Source organism: Perca flavescens, chromosome 6 (assembly GCF_004354835.1).
Source record: "Perca flavescens isolate YP-PL-M2 chromosome 6, PFLA_1.0, whole genome shotgun sequence".
Taxonomy (NCBI): domain Eukaryota; kingdom Metazoa; phylum Chordata; class Actinopteri; order Perciformes; family Percidae; genus Perca; species Perca flavescens.
In genome coordinates, this window is record NC_041336.1 from 4,099,752 (window position 1) to 4,112,194 (window position 12,443).

Sequence of the window (12,443 nt, forward strand, 5' to 3'; positions counted from 1 at the left end):
TTTCCAATAATTCCTACACCACTTGAATGCAATACAAACGCTGTAGCTCGCAATGTTAAAGAACAAATCATTTGTGTATCCGCCCCGTTATTCAGATAAAAATGTAAGGGTTTTTTTATCAGCCCATGCTACACTCTTTCACCAAGTTATATAAAAATCGGACCAATTGTTATTCTGTAATTCTGATGACAGACAAACAAACAATCGAAAACATGACCTTCCTTGGCTGATTTTTGACAGTTTATACTATTTGCTGTTAATAAAATATTTGACTCTAAATATAAAAAAGTGTTTTTTTATCCCAGAATTAAACACGTGAACTGATGGATGTTCATCATCATCATCATCATCATCATCATCATCATCATCATCATCTATTTCTGTTCTACAGTCACACAGACCTTCAGTGGTAAAACCTTCACTTCCCCCCTAGTGTCAATCAATGGAAACAGCCTCTCAGTGAAAGTGTGTGTGAAGGTGTGTATGAGTGTGTTAGTATCAAGATCATAGAACGACAGCTTTCCTCTGTTCCAGTCCAGAGTCACTCGGACCCACCGGGGCTTCTTCTGCACTACGAGAACAGTGTCTGGATCTGGTGGGGAATGTGCTGAGTATTTACCTTCATCGAACACTATGCTCCATATTCCAGACTGAATGTCTTCCCTCCTCTGGACAGACTCTGCTAACACACCCAGTTCCCAGAGTGCATTGTCTCCAACCTCGACATCCCAGCTGTGAGTCCCTGAGTTAAAGCCCTCAGAGCCCAGGACAGAGAGGTAGTAATAATCAAACCTCTCTGGATTATTAGGAAGCTGCTGTCTCTCTCTTCGTCTCACACTGGTCAGATCTTCAGACAGGACGAGTCCTGGATCAGCAGTGTTTGGGTCCAGAATCACAGGAGTGTAGGAGACCTCGTCCTTCATCTTGTTCCAGATGTTGAAGCTCAGGTTTCCCAGGTGTTTGGCCTCGTCTATCAGAGCTCCTGAGAGCAGCTGTGGATCATCCAGCAGGGGGCGCTGCTGGACTCTTTCCACTGCAGCCTTGTAGTTGATCAGGAATGAGACGTCTTCAGCTCTCAGCTGCTCCTCTGTGGCTCGGACTGTGTCTGAAAGAGCTCCAATCTCTCTGCTCAGAGCCTCCATCTTCTCCTTCATCCTCTGACTCTTCTGCTCCTCTTCCTCCCACAGATCAGCCAACCTGTCCACCTCTTCCTCTTCTAGAAACTGGTGAAACTTCTTAAATTGGTTCCTAATCTGTGTCTCTGTGTGTCGGGCCTGGACCTTTATGTGTTCTGCTGTTTGATCACAGTTCACTTTAACTTGTTCAAAACCCTTTAACTTCTCCTTTAAGGGCTCCAGAGTTTCCTGAAGGTCCTTCTTATGTTGTCGTGCAGCTTCATCGATGGGTCTGAATCTGTGGTTGATGTGTGTTTCTGAATCTCTGCAGACGACACACACCGGCTGCTGATGGTCCAGACAGAAGAGTTTGAGTTTCTCAGAGTGCAGACTGCAGAGAGCCTCTGAAGATCTCTGATCTCTCTCCTGTATGAAGGCCTCACACAGGTTCTTCAACACCAGGCTAACATGTGGGTTAGACGAGGATCTTTTCCTACAAACTGGACACTTTTTCACTGGTTTCTCTCTCCAGCAGCTCTCCAGACAGTCCTTACAGAAGCTGTGGCTACACACCAGAACAACAGGATCTCTGAAGACGTCTTGACAGACCGGACAGCAGAGATCCTCCTCTGATCTGGAAGCCATTTGGTCTCCGAGTGAAGTTGGAAACACAGCAGACAGACAGCTCAGCCACTTCAACTTTTCCCCAAAAGTTACTTTCACTTTGAGTCTTTGTTCTTATAAAACTCACGTTCAGTTTGTGGTTTCAGCAGCTGGTTGAAGTGTAGTATTCCTGTATTCCCAGAACTCTTTCCTGTATACAGTAGGCTATATGTTCTCTCTCAGCAGGAGTAGTGGTTTCTATCTGAAGCTGAAACTATTCATCTCTCAGAGTGTGTGTGTGTGTGTGTGTGTGTGTGTGTGTGTGTGTGTGTGTGTGTGTGTGTGAGTGTGTGTGTGCCTGCTTCCTGTTTTAGCTGTGGTGAGTCATGTGAGGGGCAGAGCTTCATTTTCACAGTTTTTCCAGTTGAGTTTCATTCCACAGTATTTAATAAAGGTGTTGTCCCCATTACATACTGTTTACTACTTCTGTGTTGTCTTGAGTGTGTAGTTCGTTCATACAAGAAAAGATAAAAAAAAATAATTAGATTGAGCATGTAAACTAACATTTACACAATTTCACTGAGATCAACAACAGGAATAGCAACAGAAACTTAACACCGTGAGGAATGAAGACAGTGTGCTGAGTTGCAGATGTGTGTGTTTGCATGTAGAGGGAAAACAAAAGCAGCCAGAAGTAACAAAGAATAAGCTGTGAATCCATAAATATGAGCGTGATTGTATAAATGCATGTGATATTACTGACATCACTATCTAGACCACACTTTGCAACAACTGTATATTGACTCTTCACTACATTTCGGCATTTATATAGACTGTCTATTCATATATATTGCGTCTGATCAACACCACTAACTAGATCATAATTTGCACTAACTGTTCTTGTTTTGTCTGGCTCTACACTACATCTCAGCAGTGCTACATACTGTCTATTCATGTACATTGTCTCATAACCATATCACTTTCGCATTTCCTTCATCTTACTTGCACTTCACTTTGCACCGGCTTTGTAATTCCTACTTAATCTGTATTGTATGTAGCCTATTGTATTCTATATTCCTGTATTGTATTGATTGTGAAACTGTACGTTGTCTTTATGATGTCTCCCAAGATAAGGCGCACCTCTGAATTCTCAGGTTAGAATGTTATAATGTATAGTGTTATAATAACAAAAGGTCTTTTGTGTTCACACAGCCATCTAATCACACGTGTTGACATTCTTGTGAAATGTTTGTGTTATCACCACAAAAGGTCTACACTGGCATTCAGACAACTTTGTCTGAACTCTATTACCCCTCCGACCTCCTATGGCCACTTGGCAAGTGCAAATGCTAATGGCAAAACTGGTTTTGGGGGAGAGTAGTTAGTAGAACAACACACTCCCTACTCATCAAATGTCTGACCCATGGCCAATGACCCCTGGCGTAAAGGTTAAACGAAAGAAGGGTACCTGTTGCGTTATTTTCGATTGGGGGGGGGTCCGTCAGATAGACATTCATGTTAATCCCTCACCGTTGGATATAGACGAAAGAAAAAACACGACCCCCCTTAACTCGAAATCTGTGACAGTTTTAACATTGGTATTTTTAGCCCAATAACAGCTGTTTTAAGCAGCATTTATTCACAAGAGTTTATCATGGTTTATATGTATTTCTTGTAATGTTATTATTTCGGTATATTTCGGCCAGGGAAGCTGGGTTGCTTTTTTGTATTTTGCTATTTATATTTTTAAAACTATAATGCTAGATCAATCGACATTTAATTATATGTTATCATACCATAAGCACAGCCCAATGGAGCTACATCAGACTCATATTCTGACTAGAATCAGAGTATGACAACGTCAGGCTAGGTTATAGGAATAATCAAGGATGTAATGGTAAACCAATCACAGCTCACAGCTTCATTGACAGGTATTATAATTCAGAAACAGGAGTTATTAATTCTGATTACATTACATTGGTAATAGATATCTGAGACATGTTACTAAATAAACCCAAAATTTGGAACATGGCCAGGCACATTTCAACAACAAGGCCATTTAAAATGCTATGTTTTAAGTTACATTAAACATAAAAATATTGAGACAAATTACAACACAACAGGTCATTAAACTGCCAAGAGATTAAGAAAATAAAAACCAAGAGAATATAACTGTACAACTGAATATATCTTTATTTTCAATTCAATTGTATTGCAATAGTATGAAATCATAACAGAAGTTATCTCTCACTTTACAGATTGAATAAGTCTAGACCACACTATAATTTACAAAGACCCAACAATTCCAATAATTCCCCCAAGAGCAAGCATATTTTCTAAACTCAATGAAAGTACTGATAGGTCTGTTCAAAAGAATAAACTTTGACATTAACAAAAACAACCGTAAACTAGAAAAGAGAGCTCACCTCCTTAAAAAGCCAAATTTGTCGTCTGCATAGTTGATGTTGGTTTGTATAATTTGGCCTAATGGAAGCATGTAAATGTAAAATAAGCGGGCCGAGGCTTGAGCCTTGGGGAACTCCACATATCTTGTTGCTAAGATGAATAACTTAGCAACAATCGACACTAAGAATTTCTTTATAAGTTTAGTCCCAGTCAGGAACTAGTTTTTCCAATAATTCCTACACCACTTGAATGCAACAAAAACACTGTAGCTTGCAATGTTAATGCACAAATAATTTGTGTATCCGCCCGGTGATTCAGATCAAAATGTAATGGGTTTTTCTCAGTCCATGCTACACTCTTCCACCAAGTTATATAAAAATCGGGCCAATTGTTATTCTGTATTTCTGATGTCTGGGCCCCTGGTTAGCTCACCTGGTGGAGCAGACGCCCATGTATAGAGGTTTACTCCTCGATGCAGCAGCTGCAGGTTTGACTACGACCTGCGGCCCTTTGTTGCATGTCATTCCCCTTCTCTCTCCCCTTTCTTTTTTTAACCCATAATTAAACGATAATCAATATCATCATCACCATCTTCATTACCATCATAATCCTCATAACCACCATGATCATCATAATCATTAATCTGTTCTACAGTCACACAGACCTTCAGTGGTAAAACAAACATGTTCTCCTCAGTGTCAATCAATGGAAACAGCTTCTCAGTGAAAGTGTGTGTGAAGGTGTGTATGTATGTGTTAGTACAAAGATCATAGAACGACAGCTTTCCTCCGTCCCAGTCCAGAGTCACTCGGATCCTCCGGGGCGGCGTGTCCGGCTCGAGATCGGTTTCTGGATCTGGTGGTGACCATGCTGAGTATTCACCTTCTTTGAACACTATGCTCCATATTCCAGACTGAATGTCTCCCTTCCTCTGGACAGACTCTGCTAACACACCCAGTTCCCAGAATGTACTGTTTCCGACCTTGACATCCCAGCTGTGAGTCCCTGAGTCAAAGCCCTCAGAGCCCAGGACACCTATAGATAGAGATAGAGATACTTTATTAAGGTGTCCAATAGCTTTTACACAAAATATATACACATATGCACACAGACATATGACATCTAGGCACACATACTACAAAAATACAATACAAACAGTGTGCCCTTACGGTAAAGTTTGGTTGTAGCATGTTTAAAAGGGGCGGTTTGGAAAAAATGCAGAAAGGTGCAATGGTATCATAGTGCAAGGTAGTGTCAGTGCAAATTCTATATCTATGCATGTACAAAAGGAAACAATATATATAAAATAGAATAATCATTTCTTAAATATACATAAACACTAGTAAAGACTTGATGAAAAGTTTACGTTAAAGTTGAAAACTGTCCATACAGACAAAAAGACAGCGTGGAGAATTGGCCATATAGGCAAGCTAGCAAAATGGGCAGATGGCTAATATAGCCAGTAAGGGAGTCAAATAGTGCCAATCAGTCCATTCCAGGTTAGTTTACGTGTATGTATAAAAGCACCCAGCTGAAGGCATGGTACAAAGGGCAGACTTAAACACTTAGGTCAATCACATTCCTTCCCTTCTGTGTAGAATAATAATTACCTTTGTAGTCACAATCCAACCTCTCAGGATTGCTAGGAAGTTGCAGTTGCCCTCCCCGTCTCTTTAGTTTTCTCACACTGGTCAGTTCATCAGACAGGATGAAGTCTGCATAAGCAGTATTTGGGTCCAGGATCACAGGCTTGTAGGAGACCTCGTCCTTCATCTTGTTCCAGATGTTGAAGCTCAGGTTGCCCAGGTGTTTGGCCTCGTCTATCAGAGCTCCTGAGAGCAGCTGTGGATCATCCAGCAGGGGGCGCTGCTGGACTCTTCCCACTGCAGCCTTGTAGTTGATCAGGAATGAGACGTCTTCAGCTCTCAGCTGCTCCTCTGTGGCTCGGACTGTGTCTGAAAGAGCTGCTATCTCTCTGCTCAGAGCCTCCATCTTCTCCTTCATCCTCTGACTTTTCTGCTCCTCTTCCTCCCTCAGTGCAGCTATCCTGGCCTCCTCTTCATTTTCTAGAAACTGGTGAAGCGTCGTAAACTGATCCTTAATCTCCGTCTCTGTGCGTCGTGACTGGACATTTATGACTTTTGCTGTTTTATCACACTCCTCTTTTACTCGTTCAAAAGCCTTTATCTTCTCCTTTAAGGGCTCCAGAGTTTCCTGAAGGTTCTTCTTGTGTTGTCGTGCAGCTTCATCGATGGGTCTGAATCTGTGGTTGATGTGTTTTTCTGAATCTCTGCAGACGAGACACACCGGCTGCTGATGATCCAGACAGAAGAGTTTGAGTTTCTCAGAGTGCAGACTGCAGAGAGCCTCTGAAGATCTCTGATCTCTCTCCTGTCTGACGGCCTCACACAGGTTCTTCAACACCAGGCTAAGATGTGGTTTAGACGAGGATCTTTTCCTACAAACCGGACACTCCTGTGTCTGTTTCTCTCTCCACCAGCCCTGCAGACAGTCTTTACAGAAGCTGTGGCTACACAACAGAACAACAGGATCTCTAAAGATGTCTTGACAGACTGGACAGCAGAGATCCTCCTCTGATCTGGAAGCCATTTAGTCTCTGAGTGAAGACGGAAACACAGCAGGCTCAAACACAGCAGGCTGACAGCTCAGCCACTTCAACGTTTCCCGAAAGTTACTTTCACTGTGGTTTCAGCAGCTGGTTGAAGTCCCAGAACTCCTTCCTGTAGCTGTTCTCTCTCAGTAGAAGTAGTGGTTGTGTGTGTGTGCCTGCTTCCCTGTTTTATCTCCGGTGAGTCTTGTGAGGGGCGGAGCTTCATTTTCACAGCTTGTCTGGTTGAGTTTCTTGCCACACTATTTAATAAAGGTGTTGTCCCCATTACATGCTGTTTACCACTTCTGTGTTTGTCTTGAGTGTGTAGTTTATTCATACAAGAAAAGATCCCAAAAAATAATTAGATTAGATAATCTGAGCATGAAAAACTAACATTTACACATTTTAACTGAGACAACAACAAGAAGAGGAATAGCAACAGAAACTAAACACCTGATGAATGAAGACAATGTGCTGAGTTGCAGGTGTGTGTGTTTGCATGTAGAGGGAAAAGAAAAGCAGCCAGAAGTAACAAAGAATAAGCAGTGAATCCATAAATATGAGCGTGATTGTATAAATGCATGTGATATTACTGATCTACATCACTATCTAGACCACACTTTGCACCAACTGTATGTTGACTCTTTACTACATCTCGGCATTTATATAGACTGTTGTCAGAGAAATTATGATACACACTTTTTCGTCCAATTAGTAGTAAAACAAAACACTGTTGCTGACGCCATCTGGTATCTTGTCCTTGTCTGGAGCACGGTGTGATGCTGAGGAAAGAACAGGAGCTCCTTGACTGAGATAACTGACGACATCGACTCTTCATTAGGACTATAGAGTTTTATCACATTGTACGTTGTATTACAAAAGCTGTTGTAGAAAGCTTATTCTGAGTCACTTCCTGTACTTATGCTGTGAGTGCTGTAAACTGACCCTACTTGCAAGTAAACACAGCTGTATTATAACTTCAGTGGTTCCTGTCTATTACTTGATAATGTAATTATTCTAACAACTGTCTACTCATTTATATCGTGTTATTCCTGATCTACATCACTACCTAGTCCACTATTTGTACTAACTGTATATTGACTTTTCATTACTTTCAACATCTACATAGACTGTCTATTCCGGTTAACTGTTTTATCACTGACCTATATCACTAACCAGACCCCTACCTGCACTAACTGTATATTCACTACATTTCAGCATTTATATAGACTGTCTATTCATATATATTATGTTATAACTGATCAACACCATTAAGTAGATCATAATTTGCACTAAATGTTTTTGTTTTGTTTTGTTTGGCTCTTCACTACATCTCAGCAGTGTTATAAGCCGCTTTCATAACGTTCCTAGAACTTTTTTTTTCTTGTGTTCTGACTGGACAAATTTGGGGATTTGACTCTGACCACAGTTGACCTGTAACTCTTTCAGCTCCTACTTCAGGGTAGGGTCTTTTCCCTTTTCCCTTTCCTGCATAGTGGTGGTTAGATGGCTGTGTTATAATAACAAAAGGTCAGTCCCTATGGCCACTTGGCCATTGTGAATGCAAATGACAAAACCGGTTTTGGGGGAGAGTAGTTAGCAGAACTACTTAGAAGTGGACTGTTCCTATAACTATGTTCCTGTAACTACTTGGTCGGAAAGAGTCCGCCCTTCTGTGGTCATGTGTTAACAGTCCTGAAAAAACCTCAGTTTTACAATTATATTCCTGTAGAGTTGTGGCTGGTTTCTCAAAATGAAAACTCTCTCTATTGGTCAGACGTCTCCCAAGATAAGGCGTACCTCTGAATTCTCAGGTTACTTCAGGTCAAGAAGATAGGTTCTAACGTGTGTATGTTAATTCCCCCTTTGTGCTGCAGGAAAACACAACCTTTGGTCTAGTCTCGTCTGCCCCAGCAGGGGCCTTGGCTGAAGCCGGAGCCAAAAAGTTCTCTTCCTACCGTGAAACAACAATATGCTAAATGTCTGACAATAGCCGCTTTCCAACCGGAGGGATTTTTGCAGTTCCTAGAACATAACGTTCCTAGAACCCTTTTTGTTTTCGTGTTCTGACTGGATCAATTTGGGGATTATTAAGCTCCTCTTTTAGCTCCTACTTCAGGGCAGGGTCTTCTCCCTTTCCTGCATAGTGGTGGTTAGATGGCTATGTTATAATAACAAAAGGTCAGTCCCTATGGCCACTTGGCCATTGTGAATGCAAATGTGAAAAACCGGTTTTGGGGGAGAGTAGTTAGTAGAACTGTTTAGAAGTGGACTGTTTCTATAACTACGTTCCTGTAACTACTTGGTCGGAAAGAGGCTTTTGATCTGATCTATGCAGAGACAGAGGGTGAGAGTGGAGACAGAAGGGTCTGACTTCTAATCTATGCAAAGACAGAGAGTGAGAGTAGAATAGAATGCCTTTTATTGTCATTACACACATGTACAACGAGATTAAAAGCTACTCTTTTTCCAGTGTCAACATGTGCGTAGGAGAAATGTAACAACTTGTAATAAATAGTGCTGTAAAACGATTAAAATATTTAATCGCGATTAATCGCATTAATGTCATAGTTAGCTTTCAATTAATCGCAATTAATTGCAAATTTTGATCTATTCTAAATGTCCCTTGATTTCTTTTTGTCCCATTATTTTTTCTCATTTTAATGCTCTTATCAACATGGAAAAGTGGATCGGCTTGCTTTGTGCTTTTGTCCTCTGGCTTTGACGAGGGGGCGGAGAATTGGCATCAGCTGTGTGCTCGGCCATCAGCTGTGCGCTCGGCCGTCAGCTGTGCGCTCGACCATCAAGTGGGATTTCAGACTCAGTTCACAACCACAAAACACACAGATCACTTTGGTCTTGTCAATGGAACCATTTGGCAACTTTTTAAAAGTAAACTTTCCATTCAGAATCTTATTGGCATCCATTTCGGCGTCTCGTGCTCGCCATCCACACAAAACGTAACGTTAGCTTGCTACTCTTTGGCCGGCTCGCCAGCCCAAACAAGTGCGTGCAGCGTGCCTGTCGTTTTGTTTCCGGTCTAGCTAGATCCGTTGTGGTGTTGTAGTTTTTATAACGTTACTAGTTGTTGCAACAGCATGTGAAAGAAACTACAAACTTTGCTAGGCCAAAAAGAACGTTAATCTCGCGATAAAAAATTTACGCCGTTTGAAATGGGTTTGCGTTAACTGACAGCACTAGTAATAAAATAAGTAGTGCAAAAGAAGAAGGGGGGGGTAAGGTACACAGTTGTGAGACGCTATATACAATTTATAAAACATTATAAAGGTAGATATGGTATTATGTACAGTGTGATGCAGTGTGAAGCGAAGTAATGATATTGCACATTAATGAAATTGCACAGTGAGAGTAGAAACAGAATATGGATTTAGATCTTCCTATTTTGCCTAACCCAGCTCCAGCATACATTGAATACATAAAAACATAAGAAATATCTCAACAGACCCCTGAAAGAGAGACAGAGTTGGGACCCCCAACTACATGTTGCCTACTGTAAGAAATTAAGTTGCATTAAACTGGGCCGGATGGATCATGAATATCATGAATAGCTGTGAATCCTTAAGCTTAACTGTAAATATCTCTATAACTATATATCCAATGTGTAAATTAAATTTAAAAAAATTCAGAAATAGGCCAATTTATCTTTGCTCTTAAAATATTAGAATTATTTTAATATAAAATAAAAAACTCTGAGGACCCCCTAGGGCAGTGGTTCTCAAACTTTTTCACATCAAGGACCCCTAAACTGACACTAATTAGACCACGGACCCCGATCTGATAAGACTTTGTTCCTTTGTACCCTACTGATTTGCTTTTATTTGCTTTTGCTTTATGTTTTATTACAGAAAGTGAATGAAACCCATTAGGAAAATAGTCCTAGTAGACAGACAGCTCAGCCACTTCAACTTTTCCCCAAAAGTTACTTTCACTTTGAGTCTTTGTTCTTATAAAACTCACGTTCAGTTTGTTGATTCAGCAGCTGGTTGACGTGTAGTATTCCACTATTCCCAGAACTCTTTCCTGTATACAGTAGGCTATGTGTTCTCTCTCAGTAGAAGTAGTGTTTTTTATCTGAAATTAAAACTATTCACCTCTCAGTGTGTGTGTGTGTGTGTGTGTGTGTGTGTGTGTGTGTGTGTGTGTGTGTGTGTTCCTGCTTTCTGTTTTATCTCCGGTGAGTCGTGTGAGGGGCGGAGCTTCATTTTCACAGCATGTCTGGTTGAGTTTCATTCCAGACTATTTAATAAAGGTGTTGTCCCTATTACATACTGTTTACTACTTCTGTGTTTGTCTTTCATGTCATTCATACAAGAAAAGATCCAAAAAAATACTTATCTGAGCATGCAAAATAACATTTACACAACTTAACTGAGACGACAACAACAACAACAGGAATAGCAACAGAAACTAAACACTGTGAGAAATGAAGACAGTGTGCTGAGTTGCAAATGTGTGTGTTTGCATGTAGAGGGAAAAGAAAAACAGCCAGAAGTAACAAAGAATAAGCCGTGATTCCATAAATATGAGCGTGATTGTATAAATGCATGTGTAAGATTTGAGTTTAAACTGTTAAAAAGTTAGGAATCATTTGTTAAATTGATGTTCTTCCTCTCTCCTTTTAATAATAACTATCTGAACAGAACCCCCCAAAACACCAAATGTTTTTTTTACATTTGAAGTAGTTTTAGAATAAAATGATTCAAACTTCCAAATTGGACCCAAATTTACATCTGTGCGAGTTGTAATGTTTCATCTTGAGAGAAGAAATTTCTTTGAAGTTGTGTCGTGAAAATCTACGTTTACAACCATACGTTGAAGCAGAGGTCTTCAACGTTTTTAGGCCAAGGACCCCTTAGCTGAAAGAGAGACATAGTAGGGACCCCCAACTACATGTTGCCTACTGTAAACACACACACACACACACACACACACACACACACACACAGACAGACAGACAGACAGACAGACAGACAGACAGACAGACACTCACACACACACAAACACACACACACACACACACACACACACACACACACACACAGACAGACAGACAGACAGACAGACAGACAGACAGACACACACACACACACACACACACACACACACATTCATTAAACTGGGCCGGCAGGATAAAAATTAATGGCTGTGATTCCTTAAGCTCAACTGTTTGGCTACCTAAGCTTATCTCCAATGTGTAAATTAAATGTTTTTTTCACAAATAGGCCAATTTATCTTTGCTGTTAAAATGTTAGAATTATTTTAATGTATCGGCGGCTCCCTAACTACGCACTAACTCTGAGGATCCCCTAGGGGTCACGGCCCCCCCTGTTGAACATCTCTGCATTAAAGTATTACTTTAAAGAGAGAGTCCACACAAAATCAATCTTTTGAATGAGATAAGACTAATAACTTTATTTATCTGGAGGGAAATTGTTATGCATCAAGGCATTAAGGTGCAATAACCAAATGTACACAAACCAAATGTAAACTGGTGAACGAAAGTGTCATAATAATAATAATAATAATAATAATGTGTCTACCTTTATATCTGTCTGTTTCCCAGTCAATTGGTTTGTGCATTAATTCAAAGTGAAATAACTCATAACAATAATTCACTGTGTATATTTATATAATTCACAGTGTGTTTTTGTATCACTTTTAAGTAATAAGAATGGCCTTTTGTTTTT

At 40.5% G+C, this 12,443-nt stretch overlaps 2 protein-coding genes across 2 annotated transcripts; both read right to left on the reverse strand.

Moving 5' to 3' along the window:
• Positions 1–374: 374 nt before the first annotated feature.
• Positions 375–1,859, reverse strand: LOC114556783 (E3 ubiquitin-protein ligase TRIM39-like). The gene is made up of 2 exons (XM_028579828.1): positions 1,164–1,859; positions 375–947 (listed from the first exon to the last, which is right to left on the reverse strand). Exons 1-2 carry the CDS (start codon positions 1,758–1,760, stop codon positions 375–377), a joined length of 1,170 nt encoding a protein of 389 aa, XP_028435629.1. The 5' UTR covers positions 1,761–1,859.
• A 1,986-nt stretch (positions 1,860–3,845) lies between these two features.
• On the reverse strand, positions 3,846–6,734 carry LOC114556784 (zinc-binding protein A33-like). Its single transcript, XM_028579829.1, has 4 exons — positions 6,294–6,734; positions 5,735–5,897; positions 4,887–5,159; positions 3,846–3,850 (listed from the first exon to the last, which is right to left on the reverse strand). The coding sequence occupies exons 1-4, from the start codon at positions 6,732–6,734 to the stop codon at positions 3,846–3,848; spliced, it is 882 nt and encodes a 293-aa protein (XP_028435630.1).
• Positions 6,735–12,443: the final 5,709 nt, after the last annotated feature.